The sequence below is a fragment of the Grampus griseus genome, assembly GCF_964374135.1.
Source record: "Grampus griseus genome assembly, chromosome: 7".
Classification (NCBI taxonomy): Eukaryota; Metazoa; Chordata; class Mammalia; order Artiodactyla; family Delphinidae; genus Grampus; species Grampus griseus.
The window spans coordinates 100,530,927-100,548,204 of NC_139001.1; the positions used below are offsets into that span (position 1 = coordinate 100,530,927).

The 17,278-nt window shown below is 37.9% G+C and overlaps 1 protein-coding gene across 5 annotated transcripts in view; it reads left to right on the top strand.

Moving 5' to 3' along the window:
* DPP10 (dipeptidyl peptidase like 10) overlaps window positions 1-17,278 on the top strand; it is a gene marked incomplete at both ends in the record, with an annotated part of 1,290,793 nt that overhangs the window by 1,162,729 nt on the left and 110,786 nt on the right. For all 5 annotated transcript variants that reach the window (XM_082658735.1, XM_082658736.1, XM_082658734.1 and 2 more), the window contains 2 exons: window positions 8,489-8,643; window positions 16,322-16,419. In XM_082658735.1, the coding sequence (XP_082514861.1) occupies window positions 8,489-8,643; window positions 16,322-16,419 (253 nt within the window). The remainder of the gene's footprint in view (window positions 1-8,488; window positions 8,644-16,321; window positions 16,420-17,278) is intronic.

Genomic DNA, 17,278 nt, shown 5'->3' on the forward strand with positions numbered 1-17,278 from the left:
AAGAAGGAGGGAAGATTCTAAAATTGATGAGGCAGTAAAATAGGTAGATCTTAGTGTTTAAATGGACGAGATGGATTGAAGAAGTCAAGAATGAATCTTTGGCTTCTGGCTTGGATCACTAGTAAATAGTGGTGGCAGACACAGTGAGTAGACATCAGAAGGAACAGTAGACTCAGGGAGGAGAGGAATAATTTAGTGGGAACATTGGTGCTTCACAGTGTGCTAGTATGCTACATTGGGTGACAAAATGTGATCCTTAACATTCAAGAAATTTTGAGTCAACTAGGGGTAAACCCAATGTAGGATGTACTGACTTGACACTGATCAAGATTTGGGCCTCTGTCCTTTAGGGAAGGCTTCATATAGCTTATGGAATTACATCTTTGAGGAAATTATAAGGAGAGAAATTAAAGACCACTATTTGGGGAATAAGGTTATCTTCTTAATTAGAGAATAAAAACCTGTATATTGGGGCTGAAACTGAACAGTGTGTTGAGGGATAAGCAGGACAAATGAGTAACAAAAACTTTTGTTTTGGGGATGACACTGTAAGTCTGACACTTTCCAAAAAGGGGGAAATGGAAAAATTATGGGTTTTGCCATTCAAATTAAATTCAATCCTTTGGGCTCATATGTTCTAGGTATACTAGGAAATTCCAGATATGCTATGTGAGTTAATTCTTACGATGCTAGTATATCTAATCACTTACTGAAGAAACCATGATTCAGGGAGGATAGGTGACTTGAACATGACCTCAGCGTTCACAAGGGTAGAGCTGACACTTGAATGTGTGTCTTCAAAGTCAGTGCTTCGTCCTGGGCTACTCCACCTGTTACAGTGCAGGGCCTTTCACTCTTCCCTAAGGGATGACATGCATTATGGACCTAAGGTGTTAGATTTCCCTGGTCTCTTTCATCAGCCAGAGACTCTGAACCCTACTGTCCATGGACTTACCTCAATTCTTGCTTCAGTTCCAAGAGAAGGGACCTTACGAAGGGAATAAGTGTTAAGGTTTGGCAGAGGGATTTAGGCAATTCATACATCATTGATTTTCCCTCAGCATTTTGCTTGGCATCCCCAACCTATGGTTCAAAAGTCCCACACGGGCCTTAATCACTTACTATCACTTTGCTTGTCCAATGTGTCAACACTTCCCAGAATCCACACCTTCTCTTTTCCTTCAGTATACTCATGAAAAGGCAGTACTACCTATTACAAATGCATATGATCTTCAGCAGTATATATGTGATACTCTAGTGTAGAGATTTTCTTTTTATTACTTTGCAGAAATCAATTATAATATGAGTTAGCATGTGTGGGAAACCCAAAAAGGAACATGTAACATTTCCACTTACTTTTTCTAAATGGAAATTTACCTTCTATAATTATCGTAGGAAAAGATTAGAAGAGTCACATAAAAGATAATAAAATGTTTTTATGGCAAATATTAAGTGCGTTAGGGCCAGGCCATTCTGTGAGTGTGCCTATTGCTCCCAACCACAGTCACTAATGTGGAGTCTTTAAAAGTCTTTTAAAAGTGTAATTGTTTCTATTTCTAGTATTACGCAATTCCTAAGGAAAGTAAAAGCAAATAAAATATAATGTGCGGCTTCCCTGGTGGCGCAGTGATTGGGAGTCTGCCTGCCGATGCAGGGGATGCGGGTTCGTGCCCCGGTCTGGGAGGATCCCACGTGCCGCGGAGCGGCTGGGCCCATGAGCCATGGCCACTGGGCCTGCACGTCCAGAGCCTGTGCTCCGCAACGGGAGAGGCCACAACAGTGAGAGGCCTGCGTACCCCCCCAAAAAAAATATATATATATGTATGTGTGTATATATATATATATATATATATATATATATATATATATATAAAATGTGTTTTAAAGAGTTGGTGAAGTTCATGGGGAATTCTCTGGTGGTCCAATGGTTAGGACTCCATGCTGTCACTGCCAAGGGCCTGGGTTCAATCCCTGGTCTGGGAACTAAGATCCCACAAATCACGCAGAGCGGCCCCCCCCCCCAAAAAAAAAAGAGTTGGTGAAGTTCAGAAGAAAAATAAAACATTGTGCTCAAAATGAAACATTTTAAGTATAATTTACACAAAGCACCTCAAATCTTATTCACATAAATTGGCATATTTAACGTGGTAACTTAACTAAACAAAGTATCAGATCAATATTTTGTTTAAAAAAGGTAAAGTTCACAGCTGCCAAGTTTACAACTTTGAAAATCTCCATGGAGTATTGAATCTATTAAATAAAAACAAAAAATGACTGTCACTTTCAATTATTTGAATAATGGAACTGACATGCCTAAAAGATTTATAAATATATTTTAGAATCTCGTATTTTAAAGGAATCCTTCTTTGAAATTCAATCTAACAGTTACTGAGCACATATATTTGTCAGACATCATCTGAGAGCAATACAATGAGGAATATGGGTTTCTATGTTTTGGGTATTTCCAACTAAATGGAGAGAAAAACTATAACCAGCTATTATACAATGAACCATTTGAAGCATGGTAAATAGAAATATAAATAGAACTACATGTCATCGTATTAAATATATGTATAAATAGAATTAATTCTGATGCGTTGCGGGAATATAGAGTGGTTTATAGAAGAAATGGTTTTTGCATTGAGCTTTAAGAATGACAAGAATAAAGAGGTGAGAGAAGAAAATTACAAGATAAACAATATGCTTATCAACAAATTGGGATTGTTGTTTTTTTGTTATTTGGTGAGAATAATGCAAAATGCCTGTATTCACTTTTTTTTGTGCCTTCTCATAGACACAGGAAGTCACATTCATCCATTCATTGATTCAACAAATATTTACTGAGTACTTACTAAATCCCAGTAAAACTGAACTGTGACATATAAAAGAAAAAAAGATTAGAGATGCAGCCATGGAAGCCAGAGGAAGATAGGATGATAAACAACAATGCTAAGTCTCAGGAGGTCAAACAAGCTAAGGATTCCAAAGTTACTGTTTGATTTGCTACCAGAATTTGACTAGAACAAAATCAGTCAAGTGGTGGTGCCAGAAGCAAGCCTGCAGTGGATGGAGCTGTAAATGGGAAGTGAGAAGGTTATGAACATAGACAATTCTGTCAAGAAAGTTGACAGTAAGATACAGGCAATAAGGGGAAAAAAATCAACCAAAACCCAGGGCTGACAGTAGATCCTCAGGAAATGCTATCTAAGTTGATAAACTACAAATGGATAAAATCAGCTTAGTTTTCGGAATTACTTGTTAATCTGAACACAATGGTCGTATATGAGTTAATTTTCTGTGAGTGCTTTGTGTTGAGGCCATATTTTTAAGTGTCTGTGATATAAAACCACATGTGTTGAGAACTCCATCTGCTCTGCCGTGAGATTTTCTAAATCAGTGTAACAAAGACATTGAAGAGCCACGCCTACATTGAAATGGAATGGAATGCAATGTGTAAAAGTACATTGTTTGTAAATAATCTGATTACAGGAAGTTTCAATCCATGAGTAAAAGTCCCTACTAGTTGCAATTAAAGAATGTGTGCCTTGTTCAAGAGGACTTTTAAGCAAATGCATATTAAAGATTCTTTTATTTATCTACTTTCTATTCGGGTAGCTTTTTTTATATACCTGAAGGAAGTCACATAACTCTTTGTATATACTACTTTGCTCTTTTATCATTTTTGTGAGGAACAACTTTAGGCATAAATCACTCTAACATAAATAAAGGTAGATGATGTCCAGTTTCTACTGAATGGTGCTCTCAAATTGGGGCCATTCTCATTCTTGGGAAGTACTTGTGTACGTGTACTTCAGCACCCAGGATAGAACCTGCTTCTTAGAAACCCTGAGTGTTGATTTTGGGCAACACAATCTGATCTCTCTGTACCTACAGGTCTTACAAGACTTAGAGTTTACGTGCACTCAATTGGCAGCATGTTTTTTCTCCAGTGTTATGTGGCTCACTCATGTCTCCTCACCTGAATGTTAAGTTACTTGAATAAATCAGGGTCAGGATCACTACTGGAAAAAAAATGGCGCATTCAGAATAGTATTCAGCTTTATCTATGAAGAGGCCACTTGTAAAAGACAAGGAATATACAACCTGTTGCCAGTAATGGTTTAGCCGTTAATACCTGAAGAGAGAAGGGGGGCAGCTGTTACTAGGGCCTAGAAGGAGGGAGCCCTGGAGTTTTCACAGTATGAGAAGCAGTGAGTTTTGGTTGAAGAAGACAGCCAAACCCACATGATTTCCATGGGTGGAAACCAACAAAATAAATACCATGCACTAATTTTTTTCTCTTTATTTGATTTACCTGGCTTCATATTGGCCACACTTTGAGTTTTTAAACTCAGACACCATGGGGATGTTCTTATTATTCAAATGAAAAGTTTGTGGCCCCAGAAGAGGAACACACAGAGTGTCATCTGCTGCCGTTTCATTGTAGAGTGATGTTAGTCCAGTTACATACCTGTCTGAAACTGACAGCCAGTATCTGTGTTTTCCATATAAGGTTTGGGGGGAAATGGCCCCATTAAGAAAGGAAATAACTTATCATATGGCCTTAATTGGTAATCATAGCTCCTTTCCTGAACTGTTCATTCCTTTTTCCATTTACCTTCAGTCAGCATTTTGACTAGATAGGCCATTTACCTGGTGCATCAAACCAAAACTTTATTCCTGCCAAATCTTATTCCTTTGCTTCCTCTTTTTAATAACTAGGTTGCTACCGTTTTAGTTTTCCATTGAAATGGAAATTGGCATGTAGAAATGTGGAACTGGAAAATGAGATGGAATTAGACAAAAGGGTATTTGTGAATTTGCTAAATTCCAAATGTCTTCTTCCTTTTCCTTCTTTATATAGTAAAGGCACATTTTCTTCCTGGCAGATGATATTAATCGTTGACCCCGCACAGTGACTGTGTTTTCTGTCAGTTTATTTTTCCAGTCACACTGAGCCCAAAATGGTCAGGGAAAAATTTCAGCTTCTAATTCAGAGGAACAGAACTATGACTATTTTCCTTGTTTGGAGGCAATCCTCCCTTAGGTATTAGGACTTCTGCAACCACCAAGCCCATTGTCATGAGGATAAGAAACAGAATGTTGTGTCCAGTGGATTATCGATGTGATAGTGAAAGAGAACACTACACTTCCACCCCTTAGCTCCTAGATCTGTGCTTCCTGGTTATGCAGGCGGACACAGAACCTCCTCTGCTATGAATGTGCTCTGGTGGACATTAAGCAGGACACTAGTATCTGGAGGATAACATCCCAACTTCAAGGATGTTGTCAAAAAATAGTGCCTAAATCGAGGTAGAGCAGACTATTTTACTCTTCTATCAAGCCTGGCTAGTGGGGAGCATGAAGAAATCAGTGAATGCCATTCTGAGTCCATTGCCTTCCTTTTGCTGTAAAATATTTGCTGTTCGGAGGTGACACAGTGTGGGTTATTGCGGTAATGGATAAGTTATTCTGTAAGTCCACGAATAGCAGTGCTGATAGGACTACAGGCAGCAAAGACATGTCCATATCTAGAATATGTATCTATTTCTGTTATGGCAAAATTCTACCCTTTCTTGATGGAAGAGTTACCATGTAATCCACCTGTCGCCAGGTAGTCAGCTGGGCCAGCTGGGAAATAATGCCATGTCAAGTGTTTAGTAATGATCATTATCATTGGCAGCGAGAGACAAACTGGCATGCACTCGGTGGTCATACTGTCCATCTGGTCATTGAGAGCCGCCTCTGCTATGGATGTGCCCTGGTGGACACTACTATCTTCACATTTTTACATTTTTACCCCTCCTGACAAGTCCATGCACTTATTTTCCCTAGACTTCCTGTCACTCATTCTGTGATTTTACTTTTCCATATCTGATCAGGTGACCATTTATTAGTTACTGTGCATGAGTCTGGATGGACCTATGCTTCAGGCCAAGTCTCCTTCCGTAAGAAGCAGAAAGCTAATTATCTTGTTTAAAAGTCTTCCAACTGGGAGGATTTATGTCTATTATAGTCTTTTTAGGCCACTCCTGGGTAAGATTATAGCGCAGAGCCTGTCCAGTTCCAGTGTGTTCAAGTACATCACGCAAACCTGCCCATAAACCAGGTCTACATTTACTCCTCCTCTGCCAGCTTATGTCAGGATGTCAGAGGCATAGGCATCCTGAGGCATAGACGTGAAATGAAGGAGAAAGGATGAAGCAGAGGATGCAGTACGATGGGCAGTTCACTTATACGTTCTAGTCCAGTTCCTTATAAACCACTTCTATCTTATAGTGGAATATAGCTGTATGTGTTTAGTTTTATGGTCAGTGAATCAGATAAGATGGACAGTTTGGGTTGCATAGTCACTTGGTATCCCATGGTCAGGCTAATTATTTCTACCATAGCTCAGTAGAGAGCTGCTTTTGAATTGGGGAATATTTATCGGCACAGGAGAAAATGGCCTTTCCCTAAAGCTTGTAATGCCTGTGCTCTGATTGTCATACGGTGATTGCCGGAAGCTTCACACAACATCTCTGTTTGGGAAAGACACTTGGATTACCATCGTATCTGCTGGGTCACAGGGTGAAGATGGTAGGAAAGATTGGACCATGGCCTTGGTCTGCTGCACAGCCCTCTCCTGCTCAGGTTCTTCTCAGAACTGGCAGTTTTAGAGGTTACCTGGGAAGAAAACAGGTCAGCACATGTGAATGTAGTTTACGGTGTTCTTCAAAATCCAGAGTACAGGCCCTCTTTACTTTTAAATAAATATAATCCCAACAAATTTCCTCACTTTTTAATAGATATCCCAGTGTATCCTAGGCTACTACATCTCTAACCTTTTCCCTAGGGATGCAGCCTCTTAAAATTTACAGGAATTACTCTTTCACTCTGCCTTTATGCAGAGAAGGTCTAGCTCCCTTGTATAGAGGTTGCTTCAGTCAGCAAGAAGACTTGTGGAAATTTTGAGGTTCAAAATCTTCAGCCGACATTCCACTATAAAATGTGTTATTTATGAGACTGGTCCAGAAAGCAGTAAGTGTGCTGCACACATCTACCCAAGCATCCTTAGCCTATTTGTCAGGCTCCCAATACTTCTCTCCCAATATTGCTGTCTTAGCTTTAAAACACAAGTGAAGTTGAGACCCTAATCTGTGTTGCACCTCTGCAACACTTTCTATGTTCTCTCGGACCTCAGCCACATCTGCTCTTCAACTACAGAAGATAGGGACCCCAAAGTTGCCATGGTGACCTTTTGTGTTTTCCTAATTTAGTTGGCATGATTTCAATTTCTGTTTATTCCTATGTACTCCCTCTGAGTTGTCATAAGAACTTCACTTATAATCTTTGTCGTTGTCGTTTTTGTAGCAACTGAGTGTCACCATCACTTGTCCTCCAAACGCTTTTCCTCTCTAGCTGCATTTTATTCTATGTCATCACCAGTGACAATTGATTATTCATGATTCCATCCCTTGCTATGGATTATCTATGCTCCCAATTCCCCCCATAAAAGTTATTATTACATCAAAGGTCTCCAACCTAATCTCAAAATCTAATTGTGTAGGTGTCTTTTCTGAGTCTACTGCTGGTATTATGTTAGGGTCTTAAAAGGAAAAGAGTTAACATGTTCAATAATTTGAAAACTATTTATTTACATAAAGATAATTTACAGAGGTGAAGGTATAGGGGATCCATAAATGACAGAACTATAATCTAGACTAGTAGCAGCCAGGCAATGTGCACCCCTATGATGATAGAAGTGAGCCATGATCAGATACAAAAGGAGAAAATTGTGTAGATGAGGCTGCATTGATAGGAGTTGTGAGATCATTTAAAGCACTCAGCAAGCCTCAGGTGACATTTCAGGACAGAGCCAAGGGAATACATACTCTGACTTTACTCTCCTTCTTCTAATCTCTTGCCACAGTACCATAGTGGCCATGCTCTAGAGAGCATGGGAGCCCTTTTGATATAGTTCATACAGGTTAATTTCCTGGGCCAGAAATCAGGTGTAGAAAAGTGGATAGTGGATCGGGGGTCACGTGAAAGATATCCAGTATATTTTTTTAAATTTTATTTTCTTAGAGCTTAGAATAGTTTAACGAATCTAGTAGGTATTCCACTTGTTTGATGATGAGAGGATGGAAATAGAACTGAATGCAGATATGAATGAATAACGACACGAATATGGTTTTATGCCATGTTTCAGTCTTCAATTACTGTTCTCATTCTTTTTACTCTGATAGTGCTTTCATCTCCTCTGTTCACATTGTTGACAATCCATGAAATCCTGACTTCACTGCTTTATTCTTTCCTTTCTTTGCATCTCCTTTTCTTGGGATCAAAAGGGTAGCTCAGAAATACAGAATTCTTCATGAAGTTGATAAAATCCACCACACTGTATAGAAAAGATTTATGTCCAATGAAGATTTCAAGGACAGATGTTTGTGGGTCACTGAACCCACATCTACAGTTGTTTTCAAATAACACTCGTTTATTCTAGAGGAACTTCTGCATTCTCACATCGCCCACTGGTGGTCACCAGATGGAGAAAGGCTTGCCTTCCTGATGATAAATGATTCCTTGGTGCCTAACATGGTTATCCCCCGGTTTACTGGAGCTTTGTATCCCAAAGGAAAGAAGTATCCATACCCTAAGGTAAGTGAAGTGGAAGCCCTGTTTGTCCCCCCTCTCTGTGTGCCCGTGACTTGATTGATAGTATTCTCAGTTCATGAACAAGTTGTCTTTGGAGAATAAAACAAGCCCCCTTACCGGTCGACAGAGTCATCATTCTGAGAGCATGCAGCGGTCTGTGCGCAGTGCTTGTGTATGAACAGCTAAAGATGATTCAAGGGTGCAGGAACTTTTGCTGTATTTCTTTCACTTTGATGCTCTCATTCTTTATCCCTCACCTTCCTAGTTGAAAAGAGGGTGAGAAAACATAAGAAGCAGCATTGATCCCAGGGCAAAAGTTTCTCCAAGGTATATTCTGTGAGTTGTTAATAGCTATTATACAGGAGCAAAAAGTGTCACAGTCAAATAAGTTGGGAATTCTCAGTTTAAAAAAAAAAAAATCTAGCTTTTTTCCAGATGATTTCTTAGAGCACTTAATATACTGCTTGCTAATGTGTATTATAAATCTCCTAAAAACGTAGACTGAGCATAAAGAATCCCTAGTAAGGAATAGACTAAGCATAAATAATCTCAATAAAAAATAGACTAGGGCTTCCCTGGTGGCGCAGTGGTTGAGTCCGCCTGCCGATGCAGGGGACACGGGTTCGTGCCCCGGTCCGGGAAGATCCCACATGCCGCGGAGCGGCTGGGCCCGTGAGCCGTGGCCGCTGAGCCTGCGCGTCCGGAGCCTGTGCTCCACAAAGGGAGAGGCCGCGGCGGTGAGAGGCCCGCGTACCGCAAAAAAAATAAATAAATAAATAAAGACTGAACATAAAGAATCACCAATAAAGAATAGACTAACCATAGAGAATTTATCAGTATTAATATTAGCACCAGTATTATTTTGGCAGAACATACTTTATCAAATGCTGGGGTAGAACCATAGCCAGGCCTAGCTGGAATAGATGGAATTGTTTTATTGAGTGAAGCGAATATGGAAACCCTGCCCAGATAGCAAAACTATTTTTAAGTGTTGAGTGAGGCCTCTGAAAGCAGGCTGTGGAACCATCTGGAGTGTATTGGTTTTTCTCTTATTCGTCATCGTTAATTATTTAAGGTCTCTTGCTTTAAAGTTTATTTTCCCCATGTTTACAAAACAAAAAAAAGTGAGCCCCCCCGCAAGCATTAATCATGTAAGGATGTCTTATAGAAAACTTTTAAAATTCAAGTTTATACATTTTAGCTCTTAATGAGGTAAGAGAAGGCTGCTGATTTCATTTAGAAGTCTTTATTAAGCCATTTCTTTAGTGAGTTGTACCTTGTGTTTCCAAAGTACAATAGGTTTTATACCTTTAAGTTTGTGCAGTACCTTAACTGGGCAGAGTACTGGAAAAATTATCCATCACGTGTATTTTTCTACTCCTGCAATGAAGGCATGGTTGGGGGGAATGACTTTCCTCATTTTCCAATCATCTACAAGACTCAAGTTATCCAAGATGGGGACAGGAGGAAGGAAAGTAGTGAATATGGAGAGTCAGGGCTGCGAAGCCTGTTTCCTCAGGGAGATTCTGTGCTATCTTTCTCCCCATCCTATCTTCCTTCCAATAGGTTGTAGTAACAGAGTGACTGATTGACAGCTACGGAAGACAGCAGGTTTGAGAGGAATAAGATTCCATGATTTTGAAATATTATTTTTAGGGTCTTCTCTGGACATAGATCTGAAAGCACGTATACTCAGTGCTCTTCAGGAAAAAAATGGCAATTTGACCTAACAAAAGAATAATTATATTCCCAAGACATTTGTATGGTACTCCAAGAAAAGTACTTATGTCTTCTCCAGTTGTAGATTTAGCCATGTTTTATGTATGACAGTTTGTGCGGGTACAACATACCTGTACCAGTTATTTTTTCCAGAGAAAAAATTAAAAGATTTTTGAAATATATTCTCACCCCATTTGATTTACTTATAATAATGAAAGTTCACCTGACAATGTAAATACAAAATGAAGAATGGGTCCATACTGTGAAAAGCACATGTCAATGGGCAAGACAGTCACTCAGAGCTGTTCAGTGTGTGCATTGCACAAACGGAATAAAATCAACCCCAGGGAAGGGACCACTTTCTGTAATTCATTTTCCAAGAGGAGTGGGGATTTTAGGATTCACACGGAAGAGCCATATGTAATAGCTGCATCTTCGAGTTGCCTTCTCAGTTACGGACTCTTGGTGCTTGAACTTGGACACTCCTAGGCCTTATAATTTTATCAAGACTAAGGCAAACAAATGGACATACAGAAACATCTGAGAAAATCTAAATAAGTCATCAGTAAGTCAGAAGATACTGGGTTGACAAACCTAGACAATTTGTTTTTATTTAATAAGTTATTATTTAATTAATTAATATTTCTTAATAGTAAAGCTAGGCATAAAATAATAATAATGTTTGTTTACTAAATGGGTAAATCCTGTGTGCTAATAACATGCTACATATTTTCAGGGAGACTTTTCACATTTTTTCTTCATTCGGCCGTCTTCACAAGTGCCTCTGTTTTACAATTGGGCCAACTAAGCTTCTAAAAGGCTAAGTCCTTTTATAAAAGTCATAGTTATTTAGAGAACAGAGAAATAACTCAAGTTTATTGATTCTGTCTCTCCCTCTCTTTCTGTCTAAAACTACCGTAGGTTAACTTGTATCTCAGAAGATGTAGCTAGAATCAAAATATCTCCTTGTCAGGTTAACGAATAGATGTGGAGCTCTCTTTGCTCCATTAACTGCAAATGACTCAGCTCTGTATGAGTAAAATTCTTAGCCTGTATATTTAATAAATGATGTATGTAATACATAATGAAGGTCCTGAGTGTATATTAATGACTACCATTGAGGAGTATTAAAAATAAAGACAAATATTATAGTGGCCAAAGAGAAAGAATCCCAAGTCCTCACGTGGCTGTCAGTAGAAATATCTGCCCAGGTGCTTAAGACAACAGGACTCAAAGAAACTAGGTCTGGGTTTTCATCCTTGTTCTCAGAATAAATTTCAGAATAATTTTCGGTCTATTACTTGAATTTTCAGTCTCATTATTTTCTACTCTGGTTTAAAAAAAATGTTTGTTAGTTTTTCCACTAACAAATGTGTTGTTTTGATTTGTTCTTACTTATGCAATAAACTTCCAAAAAGTGGTGCTTTAGACATCGAAGTAATGCATAGAGTTCACACTAAATTGTGCTTCAAATTAAACTAGATTAAAACGAGTGCAGCAAATACCCAATGTGGTCAGGTTTACTAACGAAATACTTACACTAAACAAATATATTTGTATTTTGCTTAATTCAGCATAATTCAGAATTTATAAATACCCTATCATTAGCAATTCAGCACAAAAAATATGCACAGTTCTATCTCAGCAACTCAGGTTAATCTTCTTAATTAAAACATTATCTCATTTAATGACAGTTTGGTTGCCAGTAAAATAAGGTTAAGTATTATTGAGGCTTGTGTTTCAGAATCATAGAGGAAGGATTCTATGGGTTTGCAGTCTTTGTAGCAAATTAGACTGTTAAAAAGAGAATAGATGAACTCCTCTAATTTGCAAACTATTGAAACAATTCAAATATTAAAGGGTACAAATGAACTTGCAATGTGCACTTAATTTCAAAACTCCAAGGAAAGAAATCAAATTGAGATTATAGAATGCTAGAGAGCTGAATTTTGGAAAGAGCTTAATGTTTGGTTTTTTGTCTAAAACTGACCATAGGTATACACAACTCTTTTTTTTAGATGTTTTCATTTCTTTACTTTCTTTCAGTTCCAGTAATTTCATACAAATTCAGAGGGAGATAACAAACTTGCATTGCCTTTGAACCAAACGGATGTTAAGTGGTTATGTTTTCATTTATCAATGATCCTCTTGTTTAATGATGGCTCCAAACTTTCCTATTATTTGAATCTGAAAGTATTTTAAATTCATATAATAAATTAGTTGGCATTTTTCATAAATGCTTTATTATAGTAATGGCTTTCTAACTTTATCTTGTACTTCAATCATGGGCTTTTAGACTCATGGTGTGTACACAACCTTTAATTTGTTTTCATGTGAAAGCTAATTGGGATACCAGTGATCCTGGATAGTCCTATAAGACCTGAAAAAAACTGCCTTAATATGTGGTAATAACTGTGTATATCTTTGACAAAGTATGTCATGAAATAAGACATCACTGATAAGAATTCATAAAAATTGATCGAATTTAATTTAATTTCTCTTTTTCTTTAATCAGTTTTTTGAAAGATAAAAAATATGAACACAGTTTTTCACTCACTAGAAAAATCAGTGTCTGACCATTATTTTTAATTCATGAGTTAATTAATTATGTAATTAAGTATATACTATTTTTTGGCACTTTTGAAAATCATCATTTTGTTAGTCCATATAACAAAAGTATGAGATGGTTTTTTCCACTGAAAGGAAATCTACTTTGGCTCAAAACTTCTGACTGTGACGTATTCTCAGAGAAATGTCTCATTTTTGAGAATCAAATAAAATAATACTTGAGGATATTTAACATCCTGTCCATGGTCCATATCCAATAAATAACAGTCAAACTTGAACCCAGATTTCTCTGATTCGTAGATTAAACTGAACCAGTTCTCAAAATGTTGCCCTTTTACCAGCAATGTCAGCCTCATCTGGGAAATTATTAGAAATGTGAATTCTCATGTCCCATCTAGACATTAAAGATGCTGGAGGTAGGCTTCAGCGGTCAGTGGTTTAATTAGCTTTCCAGGCCCTCTGGATGATTTTCATGCAAGTTCACCTTTAATAACTGCTGAGCAGTAGTATATATCTATATATAGATATATGCACATATATCAGTGTCTTAGCAACATTTGCATATTAATTAGAATCATCTGGAAATCCTCTTACAACACAGATTTTTAGGTCCACACCCAAAGATTCTGATTCTGGGTCTGAATATAGGTCCGTCCGTTTGGGGCCCATGAATTTGTGTTTCTATGGTTCTAATTGATGCTGCTGGTTTAAAAAAAGAACTTTGAATGACCTGCTAAATACTCTGCCCCAGCTCTAAATTTTAACATACCTGATCAAGCTAGAGAAATGGTTAGACTCAAAAAATACAGAGAAAGACCAATACTTTCAGGGAGAAACATGGCAATGGAATTAAAACAAAAGTGATGTGAAAGGGACCTCCTAAATGAGGTAGAAGGCTAAATTGCCCAAGACAGATGAACCCAAGCACTGGAGGGTTTTAGAGCAATAAAAAGCTTTACAAAATTTGACGCCTGAGCCTTCTCTGTGAGGCAGGCTCATAGCTTATCTTCCAGGAAGCCCTTTATCATATGAACCATTTTCATAATCTCTCTTTATAGTCACTGCATTTCTAAAATGAAAGCCTTTCTGGACCCCTTTCTTTGGATCAAACTTCTGATGTGTGTGATATGCTCCCACAGACGTGCTAGTCATTTTTTTAATGAAGACTTTATTTTTTAAGAGCAGTTTAAGATTCATAGCAAACTTGAGAGGACGGAAGATATTTGTGCCATATACCCCCAGCTCCCACTTAGCATCCCCCATCAGAGTTGTGTGTTTGATATAATTGACGAAGCTCCATTGACACATCATAATCACCCAAAGTACAGAGTTTACATTACAGTTCCATCTTGTTGTTATGCATTATGGTTTTGGACATATGTGTAATGAAAAATACAGAGTATTTTTCACTGCTCTACAAATCCTGTTACTTCGTCTATTCATCCCTCCTCCTCCCCTCCATGTTCGTTATTTTTAATAACTTAACAAAACATTCTTGAGGAGCTATTACTGGTTATTGGTGGAATGCATTATGTTGCTTCTCTCCTGATTTAACTCTGGGTTTTGTCAGTACCAATTCCTTGAACATGAATCTTTCTTTTTCTTTTTTTTTTTTTTTTGCGGTACGCGTGCCTCTCACTGTTGTGGCCTCTCCCGTTGCGGAGCACAGGCTCAGCGGCCATGGCTCACTGGCCCAGCCGCTCCGCGGCATGTGGGATCTTCCCGGACTGGGGCACGAACCCGTGTCCCTTGCATCGTCAGGCGGACTCTCAACCACTGCGCCACCAGGGAAGCCCTGAATCTTTCTTTGGTATCTTTAAATCACTTTTATCATTCCCTTTAGATTTTTGTCAGGTCTTTTAATTCAACTCGCTTTTAATTTCCTTGTCCTTCTCTGTATATCTCACATGGTCTTCTCTTCACAAAGCAGCTACACCACAATGATACTGGTGTATTGTTTAGAAACACATTGAGCCACACGTAGCCAATTGATTCTGTTAATTATTTATTCACATAAACATTCTTTCATTCATTCATCCTACATGCTTGAGATATATTGGCATAAGTTCCCATTCTTCTCGCTAAGAGTTCACAGTGTATTTAGAAAAACTTTGAAGGCCTAGGAATGAATGGAAGCAAATCTAGAGCAGTTAAGAGCATCCTGGGGTTAAATACTAGCTCCCTCAGTTATTGGATGTTTCACCCTGCACAATTTGCTAAGCTTCTCCATTTTCATCTGGAAAATGGTTATAAATAAGTCTTAGGACTGTAGTAGGAACATAGAATACGATAATTCATGTGCTGCTTTAACACATAGTAGGAGCCAGAAACATACGAACTACTATACAGACTAGTTATTATTTCATAAATTTCGATTTAATAAACTCAAATTACATTTTCTTACCACTGCCTTTCTAGTCTTCATGCCAGGTACATAGTGAGGGCATTCTGCTCCATGGTCCACATCCCAAGGGACGTTTATACCTCATTTAGTATTCATTATAATTTAAAAGAAAACCTATGATGATTAATGCATGGAAGAAATTAGGTATTGTGGAATTTTAAACATGTGGCACTGGGATAGGGTAGGTTTTCTTTTTCTTCTTTTTTTTTTTTAATTAGCCAAGCTTTCTTCCCTTTGCTTTTCATATCCTATAGTGTGAGCAGCTGCTTTATCTACTAGTTGTTTTGTAAAGCCAGCCCTTCTGGCGTCATTCTAGGGGAAGAACACAGAGCATTGCCTAATGAGTAAAGTCATCATGATGTTCTGTCACCTTTAATTGTCTGACTAAAGTGCTAGAGAAGCAGCAATCTACAGAAACAATGGAAAGCAATCATGTTGTTGCATTTAAAATCATTTCTACTTTAGAGAAATTAAACTTTTTTGCCCATTCTAACACAAAATTGTAGAAGAATCAAAGCGCATTTTCTTTTCTCTTTCTGACTTACTCATATGTATGGAACGTAAAAAAAAAAAAAAGTTGGTACTGATGAACCAGTGGCAGGGCAGGAATAAAGACGTAGACAGAGAATGGACTTGAGGACATGGTGTCAGGGGTGGGGGAGGGAAGCTGGGGCAAAGTGAGAGTAGCATCGACATATATACACTACCAAATGTAAAATAGCTAGCTAGTGGGAAGCAGCAGCATAGCACAGGGAGATCAGCTCGGTGCTTTGCCATGACCTAGAGGGGTGGGATAAGAGGTTGATGCAAGAGGGAGGGGATGGGGGATATATGTATGCATATGGCTGATTCACTTTGTTGTACAACAGAAACTAACACAGTATTGTGAAGCAATTATTCTCCAATAAAGATCTATTTAAAAATGCATTTTCTTTCTTTCTCAATATATTCTAATAATGTATTTGCATTGCAACTTTGATTTTCTCAAAGGCAGGTCAAGTGAACCCAACAATCAAATTATATGTTGTAAACCTATATGGACCAACTCATACTTTGGAACTCATGCCACCTGATAACTTTAAATCAAGGTATGTAATTTCAATTTCTCTTTTACCAGAAGATAGATCTCTTAACTCCAATTATCATTTTGTTGCAATTTAGAGAGAGATGTGATCAGCTCAACAAATTCACTTGAAAATAAAACTGAGGTTGCGTCCATTAGTGCAGGAATGAACTCATTGTGGATCTCTTGTTGTTCCCAGGAAGCATTTAGAGTTTTGAGGTCATTACCAGCACCACAAAATGACTAAATATACTGATACCAAGAATTAGCTCTTTGGCAGGAGATGTGACAGAGAGATGGGAACAAAGGATAATTTTCCATTGAATTTTCTTCCTGAAAATAGTCACTCAATGTTTTTAAATGGTCCTCTTTCAAAGAGTATAATCTTCCTAAAATGTGTGTAATTTTCCAACCTTTTCCCTGTAACTTGCCAATGATTCCCTAGCTTTGTTTTCCACGCAGAGAAATTTAATGAGATTTTGTTTTGAAATATCCTACATAAGAATCCTGCTTATTTAAGTCTGAGTGGGGAGAAAAGAAACACATTTTATGGGTCAAAAACATAATTTTAATATTAGCAAAATTTCCAATATTTGAACAGCTAATCAAATGACCACGTGGATTGTGAAATCCAGAGTGGTCTCAGACTTCAAAGGTGATTCTTTCAAATATTTTAATCCTGTGAAAATTTACAGCAGTCCTGGAGATGGAATAGGCAGCTGATTTAGGAAAATAGTTTTATACTGTATTGAATGGTATAAGGCTAAGCTTAGAGTTTGTTTTGATGACATCAAAAATAATCACAGGGTGAATGATTCAAGTAGAAATTCCATTCAGTGTTCCATTGACATATTTGGGAAAATTTCATCATATTTGGGATTTTC